General features: G+C 42.4%; 2 protein-coding genes across 2 annotated transcripts; both read left to right on the forward strand.

Annotated features, from left to right (window-relative positions):
* The first annotated feature begins 46 nt into the window (after positions 1–46).
* Positions 47–8451, forward strand: LOC145863000 (ral guanine nucleotide dissociation stimulator-like 1). The gene is made up of 8 exons (XM_082968047.1): positions 47–242; positions 2800–2979; positions 3315–3824; positions 3934–4023; positions 4178–4264; positions 4467–4780; positions 4937–5019; positions 8310–8451. The coding sequence occupies exons 3-6, from the start codon at positions 3750–3752 to the stop codon at positions 4524–4526; spliced, it is 312 nt and encodes a 103-aa protein (XP_082824173.1). The 5' UTR covers positions 47–242; positions 2800–2979; positions 3315–3749; the 3' UTR covers positions 4527–4780; positions 4937–5019; positions 8310–8451.
* On the forward strand, positions 4623–18590 carry LOC106584237 (ral guanine nucleotide dissociation stimulator-like 1). The gene is made up of 10 exons (XM_082968246.1): positions 4623–4788; positions 4937–4959; positions 8310–8503; positions 8827–8901; positions 9076–9269; positions 9422–9555; positions 10934–11015; positions 11125–11214; positions 11366–14314; positions 16205–18590. The coding sequence occupies exons 1-7, from the start codon at positions 4623–4625 to the stop codon at positions 10952–10954; spliced, it is 807 nt and encodes a 268-aa protein (XP_082824372.1). The 3' UTR covers positions 10955–11015; positions 11125–11214; positions 11366–14314; positions 16205–18590.
* The last annotated feature ends 518 nt before the right edge of the window (positions 18591–19108 follow it).

Below are 19108 nucleotides of genomic sequence, written 5' to 3' on the forward strand. Positions count from 1 at the left end.
TTAAAGTTGGTTGCCAACCGCCATATAAAATGCACAGAAGAAGAACAAGAAGATTTGAAACCAAGTGGGGACAATGCAGACAGATTTGTGACAGATAGTGTGTAGTGGAGGAGAAAGTAATTTACAGCGCAGGACCATGTGGCTGGGGACTGGAAACATTTCTGCCCTGGGTAGATTTACCGTGTTCTGAGTCCTCGGATCATAAAGCGCTGGTCATGAGATTCACCTGAAATATGAAGATGGTAAAAAAGTAACTTCTTTCTGTGCTGCAGACTATTTTGCGTTTTAAGAGGCATCTTTAGAGGCTGGAGGAGAGGGGCTATTAGGCTTGGGAATGTAACAGATAATGGAATGGAGGGGTACGTTATAACATTGAGTTAAACTATTTTATTATATTGACAAGCTAGTCGAGTGACTGCTCAAAAAATTTAAATAAATAAATAATCAAAAGATGGAAGGGAGGCGAGATCAATTTGGGCCATTCTAGCCAATTAGTGACCACATACTCATCGTGAACTGGCACATCTCCGATAGTCGTTTTTTCAAAGTTGCCAAAATGCTACGTGCGTCCGTATCGGTGCATTCGTAAAACCTAACCACTATTAAACTTATATTCGATTAAATAAGCCTCACGTAGGTAGAAAATTAGTCAAATTGTTGATCAAATTCGACACTCGTTAATACACCCTCTAGACCAGGGAGGGGCAACTTTGATAGCAGTGGGGACCACAAAAGAATCCGAACTCATGAGGGGCCTGATGTGGGTCTGTGTACCCACATGCGATCAAACATTTACCGGCCCCCCTCGAGATAGTGAAGAGAACACATTGAAGTTCGCTCCCCTGTAATTCGGCGCTTTTGCCATGGGGCGGAGAGAAATTAGCAGTTTTACAGTTCCTTTCCTACAATTCTAAACATATATATATATATATATATATATAACTGATTATCATTGGGACCCACCTTGGTTTGTTTTTTCGACCATACTCACTACAAGTTTAGATAGCTGGCCGCTAGACTAATTTACCAATCTAGAAATGTTTTGCTGACATGGGCTAATTGAGTGACTGCTGTTGCTCAACCAACATTTGAAAGTACACCTTGTGTATTCTATAATAATTCTCAACAGTAAATTGAGACCTCAGCTGAGTTCGCCCAAAAAGGTTTTGTTTATTTGCCTTGCTGTGTTATTGTCTTGCAGCTAAATGGAGTCTATGGATGAGAAACTAAACCAGTCTTTTTTTCGACATGTAGAATGTTTGCATAGAAAATGTATGCAAAAATTGCCTGCTGCGGTGCATTTCCATGTAACTGTATATTAACAACAGCTGGATGTAATGACGTCACAGCTACAAATATATGTTTTGCAAAGACCTGGAATGTTGAATAAAAATGTAGGTTGTTGAAGTCTTTCCATTACCCATTTAGGCTAATTGTGCATTTAATAAATTGGCAACAGCCATTATCCCCTCCAACCTATTGGTTTCATGTCTCAGGTAGGCTGACCAGCATGGCTAGAATGCAAGAATTGACTAGTATTTGCCATATTCTAATAATTCTTGTGCCAATGTATCACCACAATCTGTGCAATGGTGAAACTTGCACTTCTGTAGCTCTGAAATAATTGGATGATGAAACTTTCATCCAGCCAACCACAAGCAAGGCAATGCAATTTGTGCTCAGAACATTGGAGCATTATCCAGGTCCTGAGTGGGAGTTGTGTATATGAGTAAGCCAGTGAAAGCAAGACTCTAACCAGGTTTCTGTCCAACCTTTTTTTTTTATGCGAGTAAAGTAAACGTTGGATAAAAAATGTCACGACTGGCCTGATGGAAAAAGCGAATTTGTGAACTTTCCAAGAGTCAAGCGATGACGCGGGTTGTGGTCCTCCCACTACGACTCAGAAAACCATGCAGTTTATTAGGCTACAGGTGAAATAAACGATGAACTTTACAGGGTGGTGAATGTGCAAGGTGATGAGCTTGTTGCTCCTTTCCAATAAATATTGAGGGTCATATTCTGGTGACATGATGATCAATGCTGGGCTGCCGTTTGACATATAAAAATGTCCATAAAAATCACATGTAGTCTATACCCATTAACTGCAAGCTGTTGGCTAGTGTGTACCTGCCATGACCAGAGTGGGCACATGACCCAACATTGTTTTTGACAAAACCATCAGTAGAGTTGAAAATGCGATCGAAACCCATTTAGCTTGTTATTTTTATGTGCACTACGTCATCGTGCACAGCTTTTAATCTGCAACAAGTACATTTGACGGAAACATGTCTGGTGGGAAAATGTTTATGTGGATTTTAGAATATTTGCATGAAAGTTGGATGGAAACCTAGCTATTGTCTGTGTGGTGGTTTGTTTTCTGTTGACTTGTAATCTTATTTGTTTAGTGGAAAGCAAGATGATGTAAACGGTGAGCCACACTGGTGCTTTGTTTACTGTTGTGGCACTTCTCAGAGTGCCATCCCACTAGAAAGTCTATGCAAATACAGTGTGAATGTGCATGTATATTTTTGGCACTCGAGAGTCAGTACATTTCCAGTGGCTAAATGTTTGCCAGAGAGCAGTGCTGACTGAGAGTAAAGAGCTGGTGAGTTGGACAGAGTCTGCTGTCCTCTTTGCCTCCCTCTTTGAGCCAGAGGACAGGCTCCGTGATTAGAATCAGATTGGAGCGTTTCTTGTTGTAGTAGCAAGTTCTCTCTCCCAAATCGGCTTAAGAATTAAATATAGGGTGTCGTTGTCTCAACACCTATCCCTGGTTCTTTCCATCTTGTCCCGTCGCAGGTGGAGGGTTGTGGAAGAAAGGAAACCAGCTGTAAAGATCCGGGAAGGAACGCTGGAGCGGCTGGTGCAGACCCAACTGATGGCATTCAGGGACAATAAGCTCGCCTACACCATCATCTTCCTGTCCACATACCGCGCCTTCGCCAGCACGCACACCGTGCAGCAGCTGCTGCTAGACAAGTACGTCTGGTACTGGGCTGGGGGCCCATGGTGGCTAGAGTGTATAGCAGGAGCTGACAACAGCTGGTCCTGGTGGGACCTAGTGAGTGCAGGCTTTTGTCCCAGTCATAGTGCTATAACACCTGGTTCAATAATCAACATGATTTTGATGAAGTCACGTTTAAGTGTTGAGCTGCAACAGTGTGTACAGACTGTGGCTCTCCTGAAACATGGTTGAAGTACACACCTGCTCTACATTGAGAGGCTGAGGAGCCTGTTACTGGTGGGATTGGAACAATGCAGGATAAGTATATGTTGTTTTAATACTAATGGTCTCATTGTTTGTCTGTTTCCAGTTGTTCAAGAAGGTGATTCCTCACCACTGCCTGGGCTCCATCTGGTCCCAGAGGGATAAGAAACAGAACAAGCACAGTGCTCCCACCATCCGTGCCACCATCACCCAGTTCAACGCTGTGGCAGCGTGTGTGGTCAGCACCATACTGCACCGACGCCAGATCCGCCCACACCTCAGGGCACGGGTCATCAAGCGCTGGATAGACATCGCTCAGGAGTGTCGCATGCTTAAGAACTTCTCGTCGCTGCGTGCCATTGTGTCTGCACTGCAGTCCAACCCACTCTACAGACTGAAGAGGGCCTGGTCCTGGGTGTCTGAGGGAGTCTCTTTCACAACCTGAATGCATATGAACTGATTAGTCACAACTCATGGGGAGGAGTTCCTATGCTTTCCCAATTAGTTCTAACCTTTCTCTATGTAATTCCCCAGAGACAGCATGTCTACGTTTGAGGAGCTATCAGACATCTTACATCACAAACTCTACCTGACCAGCGAAGAGCTGCTGATGAGGGTGAGACTCTGCTCTGTTAATACCATCATATGAGAGGGTTTGGTTTTTGGTGTAGTGGTTGATTGTAGTAGTGATGTGATAGTTACACAATCTACTTTTTCCCCTACAGGAGGGCACATCTAAATTTGCTAATCTGGAAGGCTGTGCAAAGGAGCACCAGAAGCACACTCACAAACGACTCCAGCTGCAGAAGGAAATGGTGAGAGATGGAGCAAGCTACAAGCCACTGGCAGTTTGTGTTCAAGGCCCTGTTTGTTTACAATTTAAGGAGGGAAGTCAAAGTGAGATAAACTTGGCTGTGCTTGCTGATGTACCGGTATGATTTTTAATCATTGCTCTGTCTCTCCTCCCAGGGTGCCATGCAGGGGACGATACCTTACCTGGGCACCTTCCTAACAGACCTGACCATGTTAGATGCTGCCCGGTCAGACCTAGTAGAGGTGAGCCTTACTATCATCCTACTCACTCATTCTGTTTGCTTGTAGAGACTTCTCCTGTGTGTTGTGACCGCTGTTTGCATATAGAGCATGAGTATTTGAGGAATTTGTTTGACAGTTTTTAGTCTACCACCACTGTTTTTCTAGCCAGCCCGGCGTGGTATCATTGTTCAGTCTTTCACACTCATCTTTGTGTCCTCTGCAGGGGGGGCTAATCAACTTTGAGAAGATGCGAAGGGTGAGTGTCATTTTTAACCCATTCTAACCCACTAATTAGGTAAAGGGGGAAAAGTCATTGTTAGTAGTCCAGCTTTTTATGTTAATAATTTGTTCTTAACTGACTTACCTAGTTAAATAAAAAATGTACTGTGACCTTGATCTCTCTCTGACTCTGCGGGAGTTTGAGGTGATAGCTCAGATCAAGCTGCTGCAGTCTGCGTGTAACAGCTACTGTCTTAGTGCTGATGATGCCTTCCTGCACTGGTTCAAGAACCAGCCTCAACACAGAGAGGAGGAGAGGTACAAGCGTCAGTAATCATTCACACTGTATCTCTACATCAGCTCTTACTCCCTCTATCCTCTCTGCTACATCTCTTTCTGATTGTTTTACTCCTACTTAGGATAAGTGGACTGGTAGTAGTGATATCATGATTATTCTCTGTTTGTCTTCTGCAGCCATGTCTTGTGACATTGAAGGAGTGGGAGACAGAAGTACGACTTTATGCAAACTTTGCAAGGGCATTGTCAAGACTTAGCCAGTAAGTACACACTGGAGGACTTAACATGTGTACTGTACGTAACATTGAGATTTAAAATAAATCTAACCTGAAATAATGTAGACATTATCGAATTCCGTTGACTACAATCAGATTTGGAACCTTAGCCTTATTGGTCTCTATTTCCATCTGACGCTGAGGAGGCTTAAGTGTCAAACTCTTGTTAGTTTGTAATTTTGTGACGTTAATTGGCGCATTGGCATTTTCCAGCTCTAATGGCAGGACTGTCAATTTATCTGTCTAAAATCAGCTCACTTGTGCTGAGGTGGGAGGGGTGGCAATATTTAAGTTGTGTCCTAAAAACAACCCCAAAGAGAATTTCATGCAGCGTTAATGGGACGTTTTAAGACTCACAAAAAGCAGGTTGACGGTAACGCAGTTGATAATGGAATTGATTTTGAGAGTGGAAGTGTAGCCTATCCAGCCATGACACACGGTGCCCATGGAAGGAGAGACGTGAATTTTATGCCGGTGAATCTCGTATTTAGAAATGTCCAAAAATTATTAGTTTCCCCCATTTTTTTTGTTTAATTGCATAAAAAACAAGCATAGCCTACCCTGCCCCCAATCAAGGCTAGTTTGGCAGAATCGCAAAGGTGCGTCTTTATAACTTGGACATTTAGTCAAAAGTAGCCTATGAATAAATGGGTTGTAAATGGTCTACATAGTGCTTCGAAATATGTTGGAGGTTTTTGCCCTCATGCCTTTTCATTTTCACATACCTGCATTTCGCTTGTTTAGGTAGGCTATCCATCCCCATTTTCAAAGAGCACACCCGATTACCAAAGACACGCAATTACAATCTCTTCAATCTTCCTGTAATGCCATATCAACATAAGATTTTTAAAAATCTGCTTCGCACATGGGCAACGATACAATTGACAGGAGCCTAGTATAATGTATAGATGTGTGAATGGTATGCGTAAAGACATTAGGCCTACAGTAAGTGTGCACAGTGCCATTTTATGATATCGTGCTTCTGACCCGATCTTATTTAGAAATATTGTTGTCATGGGTTTATGGCTCGAATGCAATGCAATTACATCTGCTATTTCTGGAAAAGTGCAAATATGATCTGTAAGATGTTTATAAAACATTACATTTGAAAGCAGTATAATGGTGAGTGGACATTCCCCCTTTTTCTTTATATTGGAGCTTTACCCAGGTAGCACATAATGTTCTGAGAACCAGATGTTTCTTAGAGTTTGGTAAGAGTGTGGTTGTCCTATGATTATTTTGCATACCACCTTCCCACAACCTTCTGGAAAGGGTGCATGATTGTTGTTTGCTTTGGCATATTCTCAGTACAGGGGAGATGCAGCGATGAGACAAGATCGCAATTGGATATCACAAATCTGTGGAGAAAAAAAAAGAGGGTAAAATAAACATGCATTCCGTTCTCAGCATCAACAAAACTCTTAAGTGTCTTCAGGCATATTGGCTGCGCCCACTAATTGGCCACACCTGATCTTACTGAGAGCTTGTTTCCTTTGAAATGGGGTCTGTTTGAATATGGTTGGAACCAAAATTGTTTTCCAGTCGCTTCTTTCTAAACAGAACAGTTTTCAAAAAAAGACTAACGTTCTTTTCTGTTCCTTTTTTAACCTCTGAAATGTAAATATTTTTTTTACATTTAGTTTGACATTAAATGACTTCACCAATCAGTGCGGATAGAGCAGCTTGCTGTGGCTGATTTTTCTCATCTGTATAGGGAAGTTAAGAGCAAATTGTATTTTGCCGTAACGGCATGGTTTAATCATATTGAAATAAACACACAAACTGTGCTGCCAGTCACAAGATGCAACTGAAATTTTGCAAGAGCGGATGGAGGAAGCTTGCCGCTGGGCATCTTTTATGACATGCATTATCTGAATTCGGCCTACAGAATTATACCTTTTGGAGGAACTTTGAAATGTCTTTGAACTTCAGAGTTTGTTTAAAGTTGGACCAGAGCTAGCTAGCTAACAACCTTGTTTGCAGAGCAGCACTAGAATTGAAAACACATCTTACCTTTTTTGTAGTTAATTCAATGGGAAACTGCATCCTTTAACTAGCATTGAAAAAGTTAATCCATTCTTTTAAACATCTCTCCCTAATTTCTAGATCATGCTTGTAATGTCATCAGTAGACTACGGTAATGTATGCTTCAAAAGGGAGGGGCAGGTCGCATACACACGCACACTACTGGCAAAGATTTCCAGCTGGAAAAAGTTTGACTGACAGTGAGGGCTTTGCAAAGGCATTTTTGTTGCGATTTTCTGTGGGACTGGAAAAAGATCCCCAAATGTAAAATAAAGTTTCATTAACCAGTTCCCATGCTTTTCAAATAACGTTCTGTTCCTCAAATTTCCTTTTTTGGTTTTGTTCCCTGAATCGGTTCCAACCCTTGTTTTGAATAGACTAAAATGAACAGCTTTGTATGCGTAAAAAAACATGGCATGCTAGCTCCTTCCTGATGGTGCAGTGGACTAATCTCATGGATAAGAAAATAAGAATACTTTTGTATCTCATTTAAGCTGTGTCACAAAGAAAATGTTTGCATGCATAAGGAAATGACTTTGTGGGTCCTGTCTGTGCTTGGAGTTCAAAAAAGTTAACCCAAAATAAGCTTAGCAGTGTTATTGAAATAATTAAGGAAATTATTAAACTTCAACCTACAATTTCCGTTCTCATAATGTTAATAAGACTTTCAGAGAACCATAGTAAAACGTTTTCAGAACCTCCCTGCAACCTAAAAATTAAGTTCTCAGGCGAAATGTTCACTTCCAAGGAACCAAATGTGCTAGGTGGGTATCCAGCTCCTGTGAAGTTTGGATGTGTGTAAAACCCTCCATAGTCTAAGCTGCCTTGTCTGCATTATACACCCACAGGGAGCAATTGTAGTGCCTGTAACTGTATTTAGACAGTCTATTATAAACAGGCAGTTCTGTTTGAAAATATACTATTTTTAGGCCTAATCAATTAGTCTAGGGAATGTAATCTTGCTTATTGACTATGTTTGCCATGTCCAGACCACAATTTACAGTAGGCCCAGCCCCTATATCAGTGTGAATGCTATAGCCTATGTTTAGCAATGCAATTAGAACAATGTGGACGGCAAACATGGTCAACATATTTAGCAACTATGGGGCAAACTATTTAATGGACTAACTAATACATAGGAGACTGGAAATACACAACTTGAAGCAAGCACGTATTTACCATGGAGCACATTCTTTCCCCGTTCTCATTGTACTAATATCCCTGGTTCTTTCCATATTGTCTCGTCACAGGCAGCGGGGGACCGGCTGCCACCCGGCCACACGGTGAGCCAGCTAGAAACCTGGAAGATCTGTGCTGGAACTCTGGAGCGGCAGGTAGAGACGCTGCTGACGGGGTTCCGGGGCAATGACCTCGCCTACACCACCATCTTCCTGTCCACATACTTCGCCAGCACGCACACTGTGCTGCAGTTGCTGCTAGACAAGTACGTCTGGTACTGGGCTGGGGGCCCATGGTGGCTAGAGTGTATAGAAGGAGCTGACAACAGCTGGTCCTGGCGAGATCTAGTGAGTGCAGGCTTTTGTCCCAGTCATAGTGCTATAACACCTGGTTCAATAATCAACATGATTTTGATGAAGTCACATGTAAGTGTTGAGCTGCAACAGTGTGTACAGACTGTGGCTCTCCTGAAACATGGTTGAAGAACACTACTGCTCTATATGGAGAGGCTGAGGAGACTTACTGGTCTCACTGCTATTAGACTGATGGTAGATGGTGGTGCTGAATTTCTTTTTGTCTTTCTCTCAGGTATGGAATTCCAGAGGGTAGTGAAGGACAGACTGAGCAATGTAGACCCTCTGAAACCAAAGGTGCCGTTCGAATGTAAGATTTCTCAATGTCTCCTGCTTTACTTGGTCTGTCTTTGCTTGATTTCCATATTGATTCAAGCGAAGTTGAGTTGTTACTGTGTAGCTTTCCTGTCTGCCTTGCCCTCTGTCAGCAGCAGCTTACTCCCAGCAGCCCTCCCTGACTCTTGCTGCCCCTCATCCCCCTTAGTGCCCTGGCCTCCATCTTGAGAGCCTGGCTGGACCAGTGTCCAGAGGACTTCCAGGAGCCTCCATCCTACCCCTGCTTCCACAGGGTGATGGCCTACCTACAGAGGGCCCTGCCTGGATCAGAGCCCATGCGTAAAGCCCAGAGTCTACTGGAGCAGCTGAAGGCTGAGGCCAGTCTGGATGTAGACTCAGATGGTGGGTGAACAGTAAGATATCTCGTTAATTAGTACTCTATCCTCTCTCAATTATTTTGTTTTTTTATCTTTGTATCTCTCTCGCTCTCTCTCTAAAAATACCTTTATCTCTGTTTGGCCTTCCATCATTAATCTGATCATTACTCCTGGTAGGTTTCTCCAGCGGTTTTGACAGCATACGCTCCTTCGGCCTGTGTGAGGATGAGGAAGTGGAGATTGAGGTCCAGGAAGACTTCATGTCATTTGATACAGATTTGGTGGCAGAGCAACTGACTTGTATGGATGTGGTAAGAGAAGCTGAGGGAGGGGGTCTGGGTGGGAGTATGGATTCCCAGGTGGGATTTGAACACTGCACGATAAATATATGTTTAAGTGTTTTAATACTATGCCTGTGTTTAGACAGGAAGCACAATTCTCATATTTCTTTTCACTGTTTGGTCTTTTGACCAATCAGCCCTGAAAAGATCTGATGTGAAAATTGAATGTGATTTGTTCAAAGACCAATTAGTGGACGAAAGATCAGAATTGGGCTGCCTGTATGAATGCAACCTAATAGTCTAAAGCCTTATTCACACTGCAGGCCTTAATGCTAAAATCTGTTTTTTGTTTTTCAAATCCGTTTTTGGACTATGTACTGTCCAAACAGTAAGTTACAAGTGACCAAATCGGATTTGTTTGTTTTCAGACAGCAGTCATTTCCTGACATGGCTACGCTTGTTGTCATAGTAATGACGGGTGTGCGCAGTGTTGTAGGCTGATTGGTGGTGCTCGTGCATCCTATTAGTCAGAGGTTATGTAGAAAGCTAAGGTGACAACAATGCCTGACATGGAATCTTCCCAGTTGCTTTGAATGTTCAAAATGACAGTGTAAGAACACTTTTAAAACCTCAGGATAAGTTGATTCAACTTTCAAAACCATTTACTTTTGGCTAGCCACAGCAATCAACTAGCTAGCTAGGTAGCTGTTTAGCGTTCTAGCACATTCATTAATTTGTTTGTAAACATTTAACAAGCTAGTTAGCTACCACATGTTCTTGTCAAACTGTCAACAGAGTAGCTAGCAAGCAATAAGAGATGCTGAATAACAGTCTAAAAAACACTTGAGGGCAAATAATAACATTTGACCGTTCAGACACAAGTCACATGGACAAGGAATCAGATTTCTACCGGACTTCAAACCGCCTATGAAATTAAGCCAATGTGAACACGGCTTAATTAGCTTGTCTGTTTCCAGTTGTTGTTCAAGAAGGTGATTCCTCACCACTGCCTGGGCTCCATCTGGTCCCAGAGGGATAAGAAACAGAACAAGCACAGTGCTCCCACCATCCGTGCCACCATCACCCAGTTCAACGCTGTGGCAGCGTGTGTGGTCAGCACCATACTGCACCGACGCCAGATCCGCCCACACCTCAGGGCACGGGTCATCAAGCGCTGGATAGACATCGCTCAGGAGTGTCGCATGCTTAAGAACTTCTCGTCGCTGCGTGCCATTGTGTCTGCACTGCAGTCCAACCCACTCTACAGACTGAAGAGGGCCTGGTCCTGGGTGTCTGAGGGAGTCTCTTTCACAACCTGAATGCATATGAACTGATTACTTACAACTCATGGGGAGGAGTTCCTATGCTTTCCCAATTAGTTCTAACCTTTCTCTATGTAATTCCCCAGAGACAGCATGTCTACGTTTGAGGAGCTATCAGACATCTTACATCACAAACTCTACCTGACCAGCGAAGAGCTGCTGATGAGGGTGAGACTCTGCTCTGTTAATACCATCATATGAGAGGGTTTGGTTTTTGGTGTAGTGGTTGATTGTAGTAGTGATGTGATAGTTACACAATCTACTTTTTCCCCTACAGGAGGGCACATCTAAATTTGCCAATCTGGAAGGCTGTGCTAAGGAGCACCAGAAGCACACTCACAAACAACTCCAGAGGAAAATAGAAATGGTGAGAGATGGCGCAAGCTACAAGCCACTGGCAGTTTGTGTTCAAGGCCCTGTTTGTGCTTACGTTTTTAAGGAGGGAAGTCAAAGTGAGAAGCTTGGCAGTGGCTGCAGATGTATTGGTATGGTTTATCCTATGCTTTTTCTTTTCCCAGGGTGCTCTGCAGGGGACAATACCTTACTTGGGCATAACGCATCAATCTCACTGGAGAAAGCATCCTTGCGAGCGAAACGGCGCCCGTCATAGTATTTTTGGCGAGACAGCACTGGATATATGGGCTACACAGACTGATATGCTGGTTTGCTCGCTCTGAGATTCAGCCACTTGTGAATTGAAGGAAATTTATGAAACATTTCATGTATTAAAAATGTTTCACATTTCTGGGGAAAACTTGGCATCCACTAGTATTAGGCCTAATAACAATCAATGAATGTCATTATGGTGTTTAACAGATTTCCATTCATCAAATGGATGCTGGAATTATTTTTGAGTAGATGAATGTGCACAGCTGCAGGTTGCTGATTTTTAAGTGATTTTTTTTTCTTCTTTTTTTACAATAACCAGGTTTCCATCCAACCTTTTCATGTAATGTACATGCCAGATAAATGTCATGACAGGCCTGATGGAAACATCTAATTTGTTGGCAAACTTTCCAATTTTGACAAAACAAAACACTCTAGACAAGGTGGATCTTGTCGGTAAAATTAATTATAAGACTTTATGGTGGAAATTCCATTATGTGCAAATGTTTATATAATAACCATCATATTGAAGTAAACTTGGAGTCACGTGATGATATGGTGTGGTCATCCCACCCGGTAAAGCATGCAGTTAATTAGGCTATAGATCAAATGAGTTATGATGAACTTCACAGCGTGGTGAGGCTTTATTGGAAAGGCTTGATACCCCTTTCCAATAAATATCAAGGGTTTTATTCTGGTGACATGATGATCGATGCTTGGCTGCCATAATAATCTCATGTAGGCTATACCCGCACTGTATCTGCGAGCTGTTGACTAGAGTGGACGTGTGAAAATCTGAGTGGGCACATTTGCTATATAAAGCAAATAAAATGTCTGCCAAAACCTTCAGAGTTAAAAATAAAATGGGAACCCATTTAACTTTTTATTCGGTACATGGGAATTTAACTGCAAAATAAAAATTGGTGCCCTGCGTCATCACGCACATTTTATCTGCAACAAGTACATTTGATGGAAACATCTCTGGTGGGAAAATGTGCGTATTGTTTTATGCAGATTTTAGAATATTCGCACAGTAATTGGTCGCCAATTGGCTGAAAACCTAGCTAATCAGATGACCACGTCATTACTGTTTGTGTTCATGCCACATTAAAATGTAATACATTTTTACTGTTAAATGACATGTCTTTACAATTACACCCTTTTTTTTTTTAACCTGTTGGGGCTACAGGTTAGCAATGAACCCCGAGTCGGGATTGCTAACAAGGCTGGAAATTCAAAACATCAAAAATCAAATAATTTCAATTTCTCAAACAATCAACTATTTTACACAATTTAAATGATAAACATCTCCTTAATCTAACCACATTGTTCAATTTTCAAAGAGGCTTTACGGCAAAAGCATAAAGTTAGATTATGTTAGGACAGTACATAGCCACAAAAGTACAAACATCCATTTTCAATTCAAGGTCAGGCGTCACCAAAAGCAGAAACCAGCTAGAATTATGCACTAACTTTTGTCAATCTCCATCAGATGACACTCCTAGGACATTATGTTATACAATACATGCATTTTTTGTTCCATCAAGTTCATATTTATATCCAAAAACAGCATTTTACAGTAGCGTGAAATTCAGATGTTTTTCTTCTCTGAAATGCTTCCGGTGAACATAACAAAATTACTATTCGAAAACATTGGTAAATTATAATATTGTCATTCAAAGAATAATATATTATCATCTCGTAATTGCTACCGAATGGCCTGATCTCAAAATAACTTTACTGGGAAATCACATTTTGCAATAAACGGGGTGCTATGCTAAGAACAACAGGCTATGCTATACAGTTAGCATCATCTAAAATCGATAATAACATTGTAAATATCCCCTTACCTTTGATTATCTCCATCAGAAGGCAGGCATCCCAGGTCCGGAAGGCATCCCAGGTCCGGAACAAATGTGGTTTCTTTTGACAAAGTTCATAATTTATGTCCAAATAACACCAAGTACTTAGCGTTCATTATGCTCCCACAAAACGTGGTGGGGGGAGTGTAAAATCACGCCGAAAAGCTAAAAAAACCTAGTAAATAATCTATTTACGTCCGTTCAAACATGTCAAATGTTGTTTAGCATTAATCTTTTGGTCCATTTTTAACGTTAAACATCAGTAATATTTTCACACAACCTATCCTATGTCTAGATAAACAATGAAGACAAACTCACGCTTCTCAGATTTATGCGCAGGCGCAAAAAAATGAAGTGATGACATGTCAACTTCCTTGGATTCTAATTTGCTCTCTGTTTATCATAGACGCTTCAAACAACTTTATAAAGATCGTTGACATCTAGTGGAAGCCGTAGGTGTTGCGAAATGAATCCTTTCTCACTATGGTATCTATAAAACCATGACACTAAATAGTACAGTCACAAAATTCACATTTTTTTTGATCTATTTTTCACAGGTTTTTGCCTGCAATATGAGTTTTGTTATACTTACAGACACCATTCAAACTGTTTTAGAAAATTCAGAGTGTTTTCTATCCGAATGTGTTAATAATATGCATATCCTAGCTTCTGAGTTGGTGTAGGAGGCAGTTAAAAATGGGCACATATTTTTTTCAAAATGTCTCAATACTGCCCCCGAGCCCCAACAGGTTTTTAAGCGCGTGCACCCAATAGAGGCTCCCCCGACTGTGACGGTTGTAGAGACTTCTCCTGTATGTGTTGTGACTAACCACTGTTTGCATCTAGAACATGCATTTCCATTAGTATTTTTGGGCAGTTTTTATAGTCCTTCACCGCTGTTTGTCTCACCAGCACAGCGTGTTATCAGCGTTCAGACTTTCACACTGTTATTTTTGTCCCCTGCAGGGTGAGCTCGTCAACTTTGAGAATAGGTGACAGGTGAGTCATTTACAACCTGTTCTTAACCTACTAATTAGTTAGTCATTAATGATCTTAGTGTCCGCTCGTTTGACCTGACTGACACTGATCTCCCCCTATGGGGTATACTGTAACTAACATTTATTTGAAATAAATCTACCCTGAAATAGACATTGTATTGTAGTCAGAGGAATTCAATCAGATTTGAAAACTTGTTTTTTTACATGTTTTAACAGGAATCAGTTATCAGTGGTTTTTACATTTTTATACACTGCTCAAAAAAATAAAGGGAACACTTAAACAACACAATGTAACTCCAAGTCAATCACACTTCTGTGAAATCAAACTGTCCACTTAGGAAGCAACACTGATTGACAATAAATTTCACATGCTGTTGTGCAAATGGAATAGACAACAGGTGGAAATTATAGGCAATTAGCAAGACACCCCCAATAAAGGAGTGGTTCTGCAGGTGGGGACCACAGACCACTTCTCAGTTCCTATGCTTTCTGGCTGATGTTTTGGTCACTTTTGAATGCTGGCGGTGCTTTCACTCTAGTGGTAGCATGAGACGGAGTCTACAACCCACACAAGTGGCTCAGGTAGTGCAGCTCATCCAGGATGACACATCAATGCGAGCTGTGGCAAGAAGGTTTGCTGTGTCTGTCAGCGTAGTGTCCAGAGCATGGAGGCGCTACCAGGAGGCAGGCCAGTACATCAGGAGACGTGGAGGAGGCCGTAGGAGGGCAACAACCCAGCAGCAGGACCGCTACCTCCGCCTTTGTGCAAGGAGGAGCAGGAGAAGCACTGCCAGAGCCCTGCAAAATGACCTCCAGCAGGCCACAAATGTGCATGTGTCTGCTCAAACGGTCAGAAACAGACTCCATGAGGGTGGTATGAGGGCCCGACGTCCACAGGTGGGGGTTGTGCTTACAGCCCAACACCGTGCAGGACGTTTGGCATTTGCCAGAGAACACCAAGATTGGCAAATTTGCCACTGGCGCCCTGTGCTCTTCACAGATGAAAGCAGGTTCACACTGAGCACGTGACAGACGTGACAGAGTCTGGAGACGCCGTGGAGAACGTTCTGCTGCCTGCAACATCCTCCAGCATGACCGGTTTGGCGGTGGGTCAGTCATGGTGTGGGGTGGCATTTCTTTGGGGTGCCGCACAGCCCTCCATGTGCTCGCCAGAGGTAGCCTGACTGCCATTAGGTACCGAGATGAGAACCTCAGACCCCTTGTGAGACCATATGCTGGTGTGGTTGGCCCTGGGTTCCTGCTAATGCAAGACAATGCTAGACCTCGTGGCTGGAGTGTGTCAGCAGTTCTTGCAAGAGGAAGGCATTGATGCTATGGACTGGCCCGCCCGTTCCCCAGACCTGAATCCAATTGAGCACATCTGGGACATCATGTCTCGCTCCATCCACCAACGCCACGTTGCACCACAGACTGTCCAGGAGTTGGCGGATGCTTTAGTCCAGGTCTGGGAGGAGATCCCTCAGGAGACCATCCGCCACCTCATCAGGAGCATGCCCAGGCGTTGTAGGGAGGTCATACAGGCACGTGGACGCCACACACACTACTGAGCCTCATTTTGACTTGTTTTAAGGACATTACATCAAAGTTGGATCAGCCTGTAGTGTGGTTTTCCACTTTAATTTTGAGTGTGACTACAAATACAGACCTCCATGGGTTGATAAATTGGATTTCCATTGATTATTTTTGTGTGATTTTGTTTTCAGCACATTCAACTATGTAATGAAAAAAGTATTTAATAAGATTATTTCTTTCATTCAGATCTAGGATGTGTTGTTTAAGTGTTCCCTTTATTTTTTTGAGCAGTATATTAATGTCTCTGACCCGTATAGATGGTCCTTTTTTTACCTAACCATTTCCCCCCTTTCACCAGACTGTTCCAAGGAGTTGGCTCCTCAGCAGCCAGTTCCCCATTGAGTGAAACACAGCCTGGCCCGCCCTGCATGTACAGTCACTTGGTCTTCCTGATGACCATGTCCCTCGTCTAAAACACCCAGGCCTCCTGCATCATCCTAGTAAGCCTGTGTTATACCATGAACACCTCAGCCAACTTTGACTTCCTGCTGTATGTGCGGGGCAGCCAGTCCAGCTGAGGAGTTGCTGTGCCTCCCGGCGCCCAACAGTGCCCCCCCCCCCCCCCCAGAGATGCTGGGAGACTGGAAGGACCAAACATGGGGGAATGAGTTGAAGTCAATGAGGTAGACTCTGAATGACCTATTCCCTTGTCCCCAATTGGACCCCCACATCTCTGCCCCCCTCCCCCACACCAGTAGCAGACTGTGGCCTTCCTGTCCGCTGTGTACCAGTATGCACTGTGTGTACCACGCAGGGATGCACCTCTCATTGTGAGCTGTACTACTTGTTTTTAACAAGTTATTTCCTTTTTAATATTGTCTAGCTGTCCTATCTCACCTTTAGGGTGTAGTGACACATAGGATGGGACTCTGTGAGGCCCGGATTGTGCTGCCTGATGCATTGATTAGCAGTCCTAATAGAAATGCATTTGTTTGGGTGACTTCAGGAGGTGGGAAGTAGATGGAATGAGTGACCTACTCTTGTCTAATCTTAAACTCTGTTCACCTCAGAACAAAATGGAGTATCATTTAGTTTCTCTTTGATTCGTTTTTTTTTTACAGGGCAGAAAAACGTGTCACACACAATGTACAAATCATTAGGAACACCTCTTTCCATGACACTGACCAGGTGAATCCAGGTGAAGGCTATGATCCCTTATTGATGTCATCTGTTAAATCCACTTCAATCAGTGTAGATGAAGGGGAGGACACAGGTTAAAGAAGGATTTTTAAGCCTTGCAATAATTGAGAGATGGATTATGTATTTGCCGCTCCGAGGGTGAATGGACAAGACAAAAAGATTTAAGTGCCTTTTGAATGGGCTATGGTAGTAGGTGCCAGGCGCACCGGTTTGAGTGTGTCAAAAACATCCCTGTGGTACGCTTTTAACACCTTATAGAGTCCATCCCCAACAAATTGAGATTGGTCTGAGGGCAAAATGGGGTGCAACTAAATATTAGGAAGGTGTAATGTTTTGTACACCAGTGTATGTCAATCGAACTCGTGGAGGGTGACTGAGGACAATGTTTTTAAATTGTATGTTAATTCCGATCCTGTTCAGCCTGTCAACGTGGCTGAATGTGGCCCTGGGTAAGAGCATTTTAGAGCCCTCTTCTTGGCGTCACTTTTTCTTTTAAAGTTAATTTCTTGCAATTGTAGCTACACATTTTTCCATGGAGCTTTGAGAAAATGTTGCGGTTTGAAAGTTTAAATGGCATTTGTACATTCATCACTTTTGTTTTCAAGGATTTATACCAGCACTAGTGCTTGTTTTAATAATATATTTTTTTTTAATTTATAAGTTGATAGTAATTTTGTGAAGAGAAACAACTTTTTGCCGAAAGAGGAACTATGTTTCTGGTTTCATTTTAACCAAGCGAGTTTGGCGTGATACAGCCTCATTATCTACACGAGTGCCTCCCACCGTGGGGTAAGGAATAGTATGTTTCATTTCAAGCTTTGAGCAGTGAAAATCTACGTAGCAGGCAAAAGAAAACGCCCATTGTGACATACGGCATTCACGTATTGCGTTGTACGCCGTTTGCAGGAACTGTAAAGTGTGCCGAGCCTCTTACAGGGTGTTCAGTTGGAAATGTACTGTGCAGAACAGACTGTCATTCAGAATAGGCATGTCCGTTCTTACATGACTTTTCTATCTACAACATTCTGAACAGCCAGCTCCCTGTGCACCGAGCCTCACCCAAACACTCACCACCAATAGTTTGAGTCACAGACGATATGAATGACGTTTTCACACTAGCCCACACTGAGACGAATTCAGTTCCTCCTGTGTCTAGGCATCTACACACCGCCACTCACACCCCTTTTTAACGGAATCCCACAGATACCGGCTCCCACACACTGCCTAACCAGCATTAACACCTCCACCCCACCTGTCTAACCCCCACAGTGAAGCCAGTCCCTACCATATACACTCCTACGTTTCATACCTATTCTCTCCATCACACTGGTAATTACTATAACGCTCATTCTCTAATACTGACATTCTGGCCATCTCACTGAGCAGTGTACTGGTCTGTTATTGGTCATTCAGTACTAAATGCTGGGCAAGATGTACTATGGTTGATTCTCATGCAACACTTGTGAATTTTCTCTCATGAACTCAGTTTCTGTGCGTCTTCACTGCCAAAATTCTCTACCTAAAATAAATGATCTTCACTATGATGTTTATTTGTTCGACCCTTTAACAACTTATAAGATTTACGGAGTTGGAACGATACTTCCATGATACTGCAGTACCAAAAAAAATAAGAAAATGCATGAAATTAAATGTATGCATTCACTACTGTAAGTCGCTCTGGATAAGAGCGTCTGCTAAATGACTCAAATGTAAATGTACTTCAAATTATTATTCTGGAACAAACAAGTAGTGTAACAAATGGGTTATTACAGTGTAATTACCATTTAATGATCTACTTGGTCATTTCTTTACGATAAAATAAAGTGCTACAATGAGAAGTCCTGTAAAGCACCATAGAATTTGTGGACTTTGAGTTAGACATTTCTACTGACTTCAATGCAGTCATGACCTCTCGAAGCTACTGCTCAAGTGCAATTTCGTTGGAATTCAGTATCACACATTTTCTTTTAAGGATTTTACTTTAAATCTTTTACAAAAGCATTTTCAGCAAATCATTTTAACTCTGAGAAATAAACATTTATATATTTTTTTATTTCACCTT

Source organism: Salmo salar, chromosome 23, assembly GCF_965601325.2.
Source record: "Salmo salar chromosome 23, fSalSal1, whole genome shotgun sequence".
In the NCBI taxonomy this organism is placed as follows: Eukaryota; Metazoa; Chordata; class Actinopteri; order Salmoniformes; family Salmonidae; genus Salmo; species Salmo salar.